Consider the following 14,247-nt stretch of genomic DNA (forward strand, 5'->3'; position numbering starts at 1 on the left):
ATACAGGCCTACTCTGCAAATAAATAAAACATAAATAAATCCCAAGATCTTTTGGGAAATAGCAGATCACAAGCTCACAACGCGTCGCGATGTGTTGTGAGCTTGTATATGTATCGTCTATTTTCAAATTACCCATACATAATTATCATTTTGTGGAGTGACTTCTTTAGGGCTTGTTTTCATAGACATGGTCACGTATTTCTGTTGCAGAATCTGGCAACACCTGTCTACAACTAGCCTAACCTAGTGGCGCTGATAGCTTGTAGAGATGCTTGAGGTCTCGTTAGAATGTGGGTCGAATGGTCGATCAACTCTAATCAGTCATAAAAATAAATAAAAATTAACCCTTCTCTTTAACATTTAGGGGTGTTTACGAATCACGATTAGGCTAATATGCATTTATTTCTTTTTGTTTCTAGCTATACATTCTGCACATACACTGTTCTAGCCATTCAGTTAATACTAGCCTATAGTAGAATTTAAATTGTAATCTTATTGTGATGTAGGCCTAGTATAATATAAATATATTAGAAGTCGGTCTCTCCCCATTTGATTGATTGAATACTTTATTATCAGTTTGCATAAAAAAGCACAGGAAAGTACAGAATATTTCAGTAGCCTATAAAATTATGTTCAAGTTCTGCAGGATTTGAAACCCCAGAAAGTCTATATGGCTTGTTTCCAATGGGGTCCTTCATATTCATGATCAAGGTCAAATCCAATAGACTGGCCTATAGTGGCCTTAATGGCTAATGGGTCCAGAAAAACCACAGGTTTTAAAGCATTTCGTCTAAGACTGCAACGAAACCGTTAGTGTGCAAAGCAATTTTATAACTTTTGGAATTTAAAATAATTGTATAACACACACACACACACACACACACACACACACACACACACACACACACACACACACACACACACACACACACACACACACACACACACACACACACACACACACACACACACACACACACACACACACACACACACACACACACACACACGCACGCCACGCACACACATTACGCCGTTGTTTTGAACAAGTTGAACGTGTTGCTGTGGACGCGACGCGATCTTAGATCCAAAATGGCGAACACGGACGTCACATCACTGTGTGTGTGGTCCAATCAGGACATGGGGGTATCACAAGCCCCCACGTGGGAATACCGTATCCTGATTGGTCAGTTATTACCAAACTCCCTCGTAGAAGTTGATTGGTTGGTTGGTGCACCCCCTCCATCTCGTGTCGGTGCAGTGCAGTGTGTGACTGTGTGTGTGTGTGTGTGTGGTACAGCGCTACTCGCGACGGAGAGAGAAACGAGGTAAACCAAATGCAAAAAGCAATTGGTACATTTCGCAACGGAACGACAAATACGGACACTTTTAGCCGGTTTTCTCGCGGCAATTTCACCTTCTGGACTTAACGGACTTAACGGGAGATCTGTATACGTTTCCAGGACCAAATAGAGAGCTGTATGTGGTCTCCAACTGCTCCCAAAAGACCCAGCTAGGGGTTTGTTTCCGACGCCTAGGAGTGGAAACGCAACGCGTTCCTTCCTTCTCCGAGAAGCTCGCTTGCTCGGCTTTTACCGTTGGGATCACAACGTTATTTTCTTGTTTATTTCAAAAAGGGGTTCGTAAAGAACCTACAATTCCATGGACTTTATTTCAACACGAAGCTATCTATCGTTCTTCTTCTCGGTGTGGGAGATTTACAACAACAAGCCAAAGGATATTATTGAGCTTTCTTTTCCTCTAACGGGATATACCACGAAACATTTTGAGTAGAACAGAGAGAGGGGAGGATCAATCGAGACAAAGGTAAAAAAAAAAAAAGAAGAAGAGAGGCGAAATGAAGAGCAAAGCGAGAGAGAGCTGCTAACGAGCCTCTGCTGGTCTGGTCTCGGTTATGTAGGCTATGGCACATTGGCAGCAGAACAGAGCCAGAACTAGATGTTTGTTTGTTTTACATTAGATGTTGAAGACCAGCTTTTACATTTAGGCAGGTGGGGAAGTAATATCATATTATGAATATAAAATAAAAACTTTTCCTATCTTTGGTAGGCTATAATACTATTGTATCTAAAACACAACATGTGTTGCAATATTGTCCTAGACGCATTATTGCGTTATAGTTAGCTGCTTCACAGTAGAAACATCTGAGTAGCTTTAAACCTAATGCCCCCCCCCCCCCCCCCCCCCCCCCACCACCCTAAAAGACCCCTTTAGGGTAAAATGTTTACATTTACCCAGTTCAAGTCCACATTTACTGATGGCGGATTTAAGTGCTTTTATTGTTGATTTGTTGTTGCCTGGCTGTGCAGCTATACTTTAGCTGATGTGTTTTCCACCTCTTGTTTATTTATTTCCAGTGAAGGATATATTCTAAGGACAAGGGGCTCCAGTGATCCAGGGAGGTGTGTGCGCCTCTCATAGCCGAGAACAGGGCTTTGTCCCCCGGTCGCCATCCTGCGTGCGTGGTGCACGGATAAGGGGAGGGTTGGTGGATGGTGATTATACCACCGCACATTCACTGTGGATTACGGAGGAGAAAAAACACAACACACGATTCCCTTGTGAAAAGGATTCGACATGTATCCACAAGGCCGGCATCCGGTAAGTAGCTCTGTTTGTCGTTATTTGTGTAAACGTATGCAAATTACACCCGCCTTCCTTCAAAACCCCAGCCCTAATTAGCTTGTCAGACGATCTACTACAGCACCTTGCTAGATGTGTGTATGTTCACACCAGTGATGTAACGGTATTATATTATATAGGCAGGCAAGAGGCATCTGATCCAGGGACTGTGGAACCATTTTCATAGAAATGTGTGACTGTTACAATTTTCCCCTCCATAAATTGACTATTTAAATCTCCCCAGAGCAGTATAGTTGTATTCTATTCTACACGCCACCACTGGCCTAATTGGCAGTGTTTTCACACGCACACACAAGCCACGCGCACACACACGCACTCACCCAGCATGCACTGAAATCTATGAGGTTATGATTTCTTTCTCTCCCTCCGTGCTTTGAGGACGGATGCAATGACCCGCCTCTCTCTGTCATCGCACACGGTGTTGAGTGATAGTTCCTCTCTCTCACCCACCATTATGAAAGCGGCCGCCAGGGCAGGCTCTCTGGGGAACGCTTGGGTTCCTAGCAATGCGCACGCACGCACACACACACACACACACACACACACACACACACACACACACACACACACACACACACACACACACACACTGACAAACCACCATTCAGACAGGAGGAGGAGGCGGGGGGATCCAGTCCACGAAGAAAATGAGGAGAAAAGAGATGTATGCGAAGCAGCGCTTGACTCCATCCATAGTACCACCAATATGCAGACATGTTGATATTCGTATGGTTTGGTAGGATAAGGGCGTGGTCGTTTATTCTATTTCTACTTATGATTATATATGTGTACGCACCACACACACACATACACACATATATGTATGTATATGTATATATATATATATATATATATATACTGTATATATATATATATATATATATATATATATAGAGGCCTAGTGTTAGTTATATAATTTATCAATCTTGCATTCTTAGGCACCACACCAGCCAGGACAGCCTGGCTTCAAGTTCACCGTAGCAGAGTCCTGTGACCGGATCAAAGACGAGTTTCAGTTCCTGCAGGCGCAGTACCACAGGTAATGACTAAAGGATTTTAACTTCCTGAAAACAATAGAAAGAGGAAGCTGGCCTTGTTTAAAGTCTGTAGCTTTCTGTATTGGGTCTAATAAAGGTGTATATATTTATAGGCCCTTATCCTGCATAACTGTTTTGATGCAAAGTTCTACTGTTATGCAAATGTGTAGAGTGACGCTCTGCACATTTTGCATAACTGTAGGCCTATAACTTTATGGTTTAAGTTGTAATTATAGAAGGATTCCTAGGGCATTGTTTGAATATAAATTGATGAACATCTTAGCGTAGCTTCTTTAGCAAGTTTAGCACTGCTAATTAAGCCTAATCATGGTTTTCCTGTCCCCAGTCTTAAAGTGGAGTACGATAAACTGGCCAATGAAAAGACAGAGATGCAGCGCCACTATGTCATGGTAAGTGGAACAACCACAGGACTGCATATTTCATTTCATTTCAGTGGTTTTCAACCCTTTTCATAAGGTCCATTATTTATTCTGCATTTGAACAACGGACCACCATTTGATGAGATTAGCCTCTCAGACCCAAAACGTTGAATATGTTATCGTTGGAAAATATTTAGTTGACAGTTCCATGCTGTATTGAGGTTGGTATCATTAGGAGAGATAACATGCAAACATTGATCAAAATAACAATTCTTCTACATTCTCTAATTGTGTAGACTTCTTGTAAATTAAGAAATGCATTTTTTAACAACAATTTAACTCTTGAGAGCGTAAAATGAAACATATCACTATTGTATATTGTACCAACTCATTGCGGACCCAGATGGTCCCCATCACTTAGATGGGGACCATCTGGGACCCCCTCAAGGACCACTGGTTGAGAACTACTATAATAGACCTCCTTGCTGTTGTAATGCTTCAATTACCCCTCAGAGAAGGGAATAATAAAGTATCTATCTATCTATCTATCTATCTATCTATCTATCTATCTATCTATCTATCTATCTATCTATCTATCTATCTATCTATCTATCTATCTATCTATCTATCTATCTATCTATCTATCTTAAACAACTTTAAGTGAAATATCACAGTTATGTAGAGGTGATTCTCCCTGCTGAGTGTTGGATATAGGGCCTGTACAGACAAAGACGTATCTCACTATCCGCACAAGGATTTAACCAATATGCCCTTTCTGCCACACGGAGACAGTGTTTTGGGGGACAAAACTGCTTATTTTTTAAACCAGAGTGACAAATTCCGGAGACGGCACATTGTCGTCTTCGTGTGGACAACAAAAACACTTCTTTAGGGAAACGATGATACCATTGCCCCCTCGCCCCCCCCCCCAAAAAAGTCTGTAAAGTGTGTATAAAATGTTTATTTAAATAAATAAATAGGCTATTCCAGTTGAGTGCTTCATGAGGTGATGGGAGAAAGAAAATAACAGTTTTTATTTTAATCATAATGTTCCCATAGTAAAAACAACTTTTACAGAGCATTTCTCCATAATGTAAAGAGATGTAGGAAAGTTTGTACTTTATTGTTACATCTTGTGTACAGGTACGTAAGAGTAAAACTTCCCCTTCTCCTCCTAGCTGTAGCTAACTGGCTAAAGTGATAGCTTACCTTCTGACTGCTTGCACTGCTCCAATCCTCTCTGGATTTAGAGATTTAGAGTTTAGAACATGTTAAGGATGGATAGCATGAATACGCTACTATACTGGTGTAGATTAGTATAAAAATATAGTTGACCCGTTCTCGTGTGTGTGTGTGTGTGTGTGTGTGCGCGCCTGAGAGTTGGGTGGGGTGAAAGAAACTCCAGCCAGAGGTCAAACGTCAGACCGCTGATTGTGGGGTGTGACAGAAACCCATGGCTCCAGGGTCTTCTTTATGACCCCTGCTCCCACACACACACACACATACAGCCTCTTCCCCATGACCCCCTGGGGGTTAATGACTGGCCTGCTGGCTTTGTGTGTGAATCAGACTGTTTGGGGAGGGGTGGGGGGTGTTATCATTTCAAATGGATCCATAGGGGGTCGGCAGACCCACCAAATGCACTATTATAGTTTGGGGGATTGCTTTTATACCCCACCTAGGTGGGTGTGACTAATGTGTGATATGTAGATTTGTAGCTGGGAAAACAAAAATGGAAATATGGGAAAGTGTCAAATGTGAGCAATGCTGGTTTGCGACATTTGTTAATTTTTGATTGGTGCATCGAGGCTGCTATAAAATGCACACAGAAGTGGCACTGACATTCCTTGTCTCTTGTTTATTTTTGTGTTGTATTAACTTATTCATCATTGCATTTACTAGTCCTATTCATAGTCATTCATTATTGGCCTGGCATCCTATAGTGTTTTTAATTTCAATGTACGGAATCTGGATATTCTACTGTTGGACTGATGATAGATTCTTGGTTGAATTATGATTCTAGATGACTATTTCTATTTCTATGCATTCAATGTATATTACCTTGTGGTGTTCCTGCGTAAATTCAATTGTAAAAAGTCGCGTTAGCCTGTCAGTGGTACTTTGAATTTACATTGCAACTAGTATATCTTAACATTCAGTTCAAAGATCCTCCACTAATCTAATCGAAGATCTATGAATATCTGCCTCTGTATTTGCTGTTTGGCTGCAGCAGTGATACAGCCCAAAGGTAACTTCTGGATGCAGTAATTGTCTGTGATGTGTATATGGAAAAAAACCCAAGTCAATATCTCACACAAGTGATGTAACTGAGGACACACACTCTTGTGTTGTACATGTGCATGCTTATCTTGTTTGTCCATGGAAGGATTGACTTTAACCAAATGTAGCGGTACGTTTGTTAAATATTATTTTCTCTTCAAAGAAACAGAAAGGAGGGGGTTGACTTTACCAGCCTCGTGTGTTGTGTCTTAACGAGATAAACCAGATGGAATGACAAGGTTTTATTGTATCACTCCTCTGGGTTCAAAGCTGACCCGTCATCAGTAGATTGGTATTCTTAACTGTCCCTAGTATCTTGAGTATATTTAATTGCCCATTTCGTTTAGTCATATTTTAAATGAAATGTTTTACCTTTAGTCTAGTTTTAGTCGACTAAATATCAGAAGCAGTGTCTGCTATGACATTGATTAGTTGGGCAATGGGTATATAAGTCTTTATGGTTCATAACATTCTACACTAGGCGTCCAACTTCCGAATATGGTCCGATTCCTTAACGCTTCACTTTAACGATTGCTATAGGGGGTTTGACCCTTAGAAGTCTGTAACTCTGAGCGCACAAATGTATTTGTGTACACTAAGAGTAATGTTGTTCCTTGAAATTAACACATTTTGAGAAAGATTTGAGAACCACCGGTATTGTAATTTTATAGCAGATCTGAAGTCCACATTGCAGTGTGATAAATAACAGTTCCAAATGTGATGAAACTGATTCTGGATTCTAACCCTACTTCCGACCTCGATGGTATAGTTATGAGTGTAAAGAACACAAGAGAGTCTAGAATAGAGCGGTCAGAATCACTAACTAAATGTTATTGCCAGGGGGCATCATGCAGGGAATCCTGTTTAGTATACGTCCAGTAAGTTATCTGTGATTCAGTGTAAGGAGGAAGATGTGTCATTACAGGAATCCTTTAAATAAGCATCACTGTATATAATGGTGAAATCACTGACTCGTATCGATTGTCTGTTTGTTTTGCAGTATTACGAGATGTCCTATGGGCTCAATATAGAGATGCACAAACAGGTATGTAACAATTTTTTATGTTGTGATACGTGTTATATTTTATGTAACTACATGCACGTGCACACATAGACATCAAAGGGGGCTTCAGCCCATGCCCTTATACCCATCTGTAAAATACAGCATACAGCATTTACTAATACTACTATGGTGAAAGAAACGCACATGCCTCCCCTTTCCTTTCCATGCCATACCCGAAGGCAGCATTCAGAAGAATTGTCTTTTTCCGAACTCTCCTGAACTTTGAACGCAGCATTTTACGTTGAAAGAATTTGTACCTCTCTGTAGAAATCCATGTAGTATGCCGCATGTCCAGTAGCTAATGAGTGTCAGGTCGTGCCCCGGAAATAGCTGATCTACAAGCTCTAGTTGGGAGCTATTTCGCTATTGCCGCTCTTACACTCTCTGCACGTCCCTCCCTGTGTAACTACCTGTATGTGAGACAGCATAAGGACTAGGCAGCACACACACACACACACACACACACACACACACACACACACACACACACACACACACACACACGCACGCATACATGCGCGCGCTCTGACCTTAGTTCCTATACCCTCATCCTTAAATAACTTTTGGAAACACGCGCACGCACGCACGCATGCAGACTTCCTGCAGTCAGTGAAAATGCTGACAGGCTAAACAGCATGAAGGGCATGCATGTGGCCTGATGGGGATGCTTTGATAAGATTAAAGGGAAGTCTTTGGCAGACATACAGTTTGAGGGGACGTGTGAGGGTGTCTATGCGACACACACACACACACACACACACACACACACACACACACACACACACACACACACACACACACACACTCACACTCACCTGTATGTGTGGGTAGAGATCTTGTACCTTTGAGTGCTCGTTTGCAGTGGTGGAAAAAGTTCTCACGTAAAAGTATCAGTATTGCAATATAGAAATTATCTGTTTTGAAAATAGCTGACATGTGTATATACTAGGGCTGAAGTGGTTTTGTAATAGTAATAGAGTAACAGTTCAATATTTGCCTCTGAGATATAGTGGAGTAGAAGTAGAAGTACTGGAAATTGTAAATACTCCAGTAAAGTAGAAAACAAAAAACTCTGCCTGCCAAGCTCATTGGTTGAGCCGCTCCGATGCCTGCCAGGCTAAAAGCTCATTGGCTGAGCTGCCACCCGGCACAGGGCATCACTCACCTCAGCAGAAGAAACACTTTAGTATGGCTGAATATGGTGAAACATCAGCACTTCTGTCCCAAAATGCCACAGAAGGCATTTTACCAACCTAGCGGCACAACAAATTAACTAGGCTCCCCAAAAGCATCGTTCCATACAGCACTGTAATGAGTTACGATGCTTGTGATGTTTTTATGGATCTCACTTTGACTCTTAAGTATGATTTTACACTTGAAGCATCTGTTCAGATAAAGAATGCACTACAGCTAATGTAAAAGCCTTTTTTTGGTTTTTACAAGGATGAGCTTAGATGCTCGTGAGTCGTGGTGAAGCCATCCCAGCTCACACTATAAAAATTATTCTTGCCCACTTACATGACCTGAAGTTATTTAGTTAAAATGTACTGATGACAGCAATGCTGTTACATTCTAGACCACAGTGGAAGGCAACAGGTGGCCCAGTGCTAATCTCTGGCCGACAAATTATATTGTAAACACATTTACAATATCTGACTGACAGTCCAGTTGGGGTATGGACAGTAATAGCGTTGAGTTGATGAAACATGTTTTCATTGTCAACTTTTGGATGAAAAACCTCTCACATTTTAAAAACAAACCAAAGCTGTGTTTCACATGACTTAAATGATACATCGTTTCTCTCGGTTCTAAGAGACCTTGACCATGAAAGAGCTCTTGTTCAAAAATGAGTATGGATGTCTGCAGATAAAATGTTCTTTTGAAACATTTTGTTGAACCTATCTCCTTAAGTGAAACATTCAAGGATGAGGCCTGCACAAAAAGATTACACAAGCATTTCTGTATACGCCTGGCTGTAACATTTGATTCCATGTCTTTATTTATGAACTTTTATAAGAATATAGTTATCATTGTACTGTATATAAGGTTTGTTGCCAGTGGTTGAAAGTAACCAAGTACATTTACTAGAGTACTGTACTTAAGTTCAATTTTGAGTGCTTTCAATTATCAGTTATTATCTCAGAGGCAAATATTGTACTTGTCTTTTACTCTACTATCATTTGAAAACATTAGTTACTTTGTAGTAACTACAAGCTCACAATGCGTTGCAACTCACGATGCGACACATTGTGAGCTTGTATATCTGCTATTTTCAAAATATTTTCAAATATTTATATTTATATTATTATATAATATACTTTCTCCTTTCGGTACATCAAGTACATTTCAGACTTTTACTTGTAAGTTTAAGTATTTCTATATTGCAGTTAAAAATGTGAGTAACACCACTGTTTGTTGCGAGTTCCAGGTTGTAGATTGTGTTATAGTGGCCGTACCATCTAATGTCTTAGAAAAGGTTGCTTGCTTGCCGACCTCTGTTCTAGACTCTAGTCTAGAACATATATGTCCCTGCTTTCTCGCATCCTTTTATCTCTTATCTTATTTCCTTTGTCTTTGATACCCCTTTGAATTTCATTCTTCTGATCTTCCGTTTTGCTTCCTTCATCCATCTTCTCCGTCTTGGGTTACCCTCCTCTGCCGCAGCCTCTCTCTCTCAGATGGAATGACATGAGCAATAGCCCATACCTCGTTAGCGGAGTGATATGATTGATGAGGAAGGCTGTGTCGATGGTGTGTTGGGTACAGGGGGACCGCGTCAGAGAGAGGGGCTTCAGAGCTCTCGACCTTGGGCGTTTTTAACTCAAATCTTTGCTTCTGGTCCCTGGAACAACACATTGTCAAATGGGGGTCGGCGGCATAATACAGATAATTCTGGTGGTCCTTGACATGATAAAGGTTGAGCACCACTGACATAGAAAGTTAGAAACATAGGTTTTTCAGAAGACTGTCAGTATTTAGAAGCCTTTTTTTTTTTTTTTTAAGAATCGTGGAATATACGTGGAAACAAATGTTATGGGCATTCAAGCTAGGCTAGCCCTTTACGTGTTTCTACTAATATTATTGCCCACATTTTGTATGGCTGTGGCAAAAATTGAATTTTTTCACAAGCCGATACGGCGATGACCCCATGAAAAGCAGCCTAACACCCCCCCCCCCACCCCCACCCAAAAAAAAGCAATCAAAACAAAACGACTAATAACGACTAACAATACAATAAGAATAGTATGCCGAGTGTGCCTGCGTGCGCCTGGTTACTGTAGGTGTGTCCGTTTTGATAACGGAGCGTTGCTACTTCTCATCTGTCCTGAGTGGTTCCTGTCAGGCACTTATCACTAATAGGGAGTTTGGAGCGCTATCAGGCTGTCTGGGGTACACACACACACACACACACACACACACACACACACACACACACACACACACACACACAAGGCAAGGGAGCCAGGGTAGACGGGTTAATCGACTGCTTCCCTCTCTCCGGTGTGTGTCGCCTTTTGTTTATCAATAAAGCCCGATGGAGTTGACGGAGCGGGCTGTGAATAATGCATGGCCGCTCTGACCCCACCCCACCCCCTCCCATCCCTAGTGAGCTAGTGTTTGTGATGACATCAGCAAGAGGTAAATGGATGGCCCATGGCTGTCCCCGTTATTGGATAGGAGGGAGCGATTGTACACAGATGGGCAATATTACTTCATTGTGTCACGAAGAGCTACACAACTTGATTTTAGACCAGTGCGGTTTTTAACCCATTTGAGCCACGGAACACCATTTGATGAGATCTAGCCTCTCAGATCCAAAACGTAGAATATTTTGTTATAGTTGGATACAATTCTGTCCACAATTCCACGCTGTATTGATGTTTGTACCATTAGGAGATATAACAGGCAAATGTTGATCAAAATAACAACTCTTCTACATTCTCTAAGAGTTTTAACAATAATTAAACTTTTGAAATCTATTAAGGGTCCATTTGGTTAGCAACTCTCCATCCTTTAGCTGGGGACCACCTGAATCCCCCTCAAGGCCATGGACCACTGGTTGAGAACCACTGTTTAGAAGACCATAAGCTCACACATGTGCACACGTGTGCACAATCTGCACATATGTGGCCCGATGCCTTATAATTTGTTAACACCCATGTGTCATCATGACATATATACACGCACACAAGGAGCATTTCAGGGTTTGAATGACTTCCCATACTGTCCTGCTGCTGTGAGTGGTTGGTTGGTGTGGGGCGCGCTCTGTGCGGTTGGTTGATGTTGGGCATGCTCTCTACGGCTACTGTGAGTGGTTGGTTGAACTGGGGCTTCTTCTGTATGGCTGCTGGAGTGGTTGGTTGGTGTGGGGCACACTCTGTTCGGCTGCTGTGAGTGGTTGGTTGGTGTGGGGCACACTGTGCGGCTGCTGTGAGTGGTTGGTTGGTGTGGGGCACACTCTGTTCGGCTGCTGGAGTGGTTGGTTTATGTGCGGTGCGCTCTGTGCGGCTGCTGTGAGTGATTGGTTTGTGTGGCCTAGGGCTGGGCGATATGACAAAATCTCATATCACGATATAGAATTTATTTTATCACGATAACGATATACTCACGATATAGAATATTTTTTACGATACCTATTTTTTTTATCTAAAAGAAAAAAAAATTGTTCAGGTCGAGTACTTTACTGTACTTGGGCTGTACTTGGGCTGTACTGTACTGTACTGTACTGTACTGTACTGTACAAGCTCTCCTCCCTGGCCTCTGTCTGTGTTAGGCTGCACAACAGTGACACTTGTTGGTGACAATAGTTATGCTATTTCCGTGCTCGGATACAGGGACAGGGACACACATAGCTGTCTATAATGGTTGCACCACTCAAAAAACAATTAAATTCACATTATCCAGTCTAATTATATGAATATAATACTGATGCCCTTCCCATGCACAGACAGGCCCAAAGCAAGTACAAAATATTACAAAATAAAATGTATATAATAATAATTAGAGGCTGAACTCAATTGTTCAGCCTCTGTAGACATTTTTAAAGCACAGCTCAAGACCCACTTCTACAACATTGCTTTTAATTGATCTTTTATTTTTTGTTATTCATGTCCTCACTGTATTGCATTACTGCTTGTTTTTTAATGTCGTTGCCTTGCTTTTCTTTTTTTCTCCATTGCTCTGTAAAGCACTTTGAGAGCTGCATTTCATGTCATGAAAGGTGCTATACAAATAACGTATTATTAGTATTATTAATAATAATTATTATTATTATGACAATTAAAAAGAAAAAAGAAAGAAATAAGACACAGAAGTACAGGCCTGTGTCTGCATTAAATTGGCTTAAGGAAAAAATAAATATCTCATGTCACAGTTTGTCACTACAGTTGTTTCAGTTCATTTAAGCTCTGTATAGGGAATCAACATGTTCTGTTGTAGTTATAGTTTAGTTTGTTAAAGACGTTGGGCAGCTTAACGATGTTTAATTGACTACAGGCGATAGAGTGAGAGAGAACGCGATCTTGTCGTCAACTCTCCATGCCCATGGAGAGTGCGTATATGGGAGTCTGGGACGAGTGGGGCTTTTTCTTTTCCTTTTTTTTGATGATCACAACAAAGTCAGCGTCTTGTGTTGTTGTTGTAAGCTGTTGCTGAATTAAGGACTTTTCAAATGGAATAATTTATTTGGAACAATAAAACAAGACAGAGACACGCAGCAGGAGGACTGCACAGGTAAGAGGAACGTCTTGGAAGAAGTTTGCAGTGCACCCGACGACGGACAAGCTTATTGTTCAACTGTGTAAAACATGCGTGGCTCACGCAATTTATCAATTTGACCCAACATGAAACCTGCATTTATAACAGTGAATGACCGGTTACTTTAGGGCGCGTTCGGAAATAGCGCACTAGGCGGACTGTGCATTATGCAATGCAAACTGATAGATGAGTTCGCTCTGGTGTGGTATTTCCGAACGTGCCCCTTACACCGCTCTGAATCTCGTCAGCCATCATCTCCCTTCATGTAATCAAAACCACTTCCATATCCATACAATGGAAGACGTTGCCCCTCTTTTAGGTGCAAGCACCACCTCGGCTTGTGTTGTGGTCGTGTTGGCCTGCTTAGAGTATATAATAGAGAAGACATCCGAAAGGTGTTCGCTCACTGTTTTCAGTGCGCGCGGTGGGCTGCTGGGCATGCCGTATATAAGCGCTGTGACGTAAAATACTGCCGTAAAGCGAAACGGCGATATAAGTGATATAGCTTTTTTTTCGTGATAGACATTTTCTATCGAAAATACGATATATATCGTCATATCGCCCAGCCCTATGTGGCCCGTGCTCTGTACCTTGCTGTGAGTGGTTGGTTGGCGTGGGGCACACTGTACGGCTGCTGTGAGTGGTTGGTTGGTGTGGGACACGCTCTGTGCAGCTGCTGTGAGTGGTTGGTTGGTGTGGGGCACACTGAGTGGTTGGTTGGTGAGGTGCACACTGTACGGCTGCTGTGAGTGGTTGGTTGGTGTTGGGGCGCGCTCTGTGCGGCGGCTGTGAGTGGTTGGTTGGTGTGGGGCACGCTCTGTGCGGCTGCTGTGAGTGGTTGGTTGGTGTTGGGGCGCGCTCTGTGCGGCGGCTGTGAGTGGTTGGTTGGTGTGGGGCACGCTCTGTGCGGCTGCTGTGAGTGGTTGGTTGGTGTTGGGCACGCTCTGTGCGGCTGCTGTGAGTGGTTGGTTGGTGTTGGGGCGCGCTCTGTGCGGCGGCTGTGAGTGGTTGGTTGGTGTGGGGCACGCTCTGTGCGGCTGCTGTGAGTGGTTGGTTGGTGTTGGGC

At 42.2% G+C, this 14,247-nt stretch overlaps 1 protein-coding gene across 5 annotated transcripts in view; it reads left to right on the forward strand.

Annotated features, from left to right (window-relative positions):
- The first annotated feature begins 1,305 nt into the window (after positions 1 to 1,305).
- The window catches only part of LOC310854877 (transducin-like enhancer protein 3-B), a 47,840-nt gene continuing 34,898 nt past the window's right edge, over positions 1,306 to 14,247 (forward strand). For all 5 annotated transcript variants that reach the window (XM_083759613.1, XM_083759614.1, XM_083759615.1 and 2 more), the window contains exons 1-5: positions 1,306 to 1,827; positions 2,379 to 2,622; positions 3,603 to 3,703; positions 4,048 to 4,111; positions 7,362 to 7,406. In XM_083759613.1, coding sequence (XP_083615739.1) covers positions 2,599 to 2,622; positions 3,603 to 3,703; positions 4,048 to 4,111; positions 7,362 to 7,406 — 234 coding nt within the window. In that variant the 5' untranslated portion in view covers positions 1,306 to 1,827; positions 2,379 to 2,598. The remainder of the gene's footprint in view (positions 1,828 to 2,378; positions 2,623 to 3,602; positions 3,704 to 4,047; positions 4,112 to 7,361; positions 7,407 to 14,247) is intronic.

Source organism: Protomyctophum parallelum, assembly GCF_964188405.1.
Source record: "Protomyctophum parallelum genome assembly, chromosome: 2".
NCBI classification, from domain to species: Eukaryota; Metazoa; Chordata; class Actinopteri; order Myctophiformes; family Myctophidae; genus Protomyctophum; species Protomyctophum parallelum.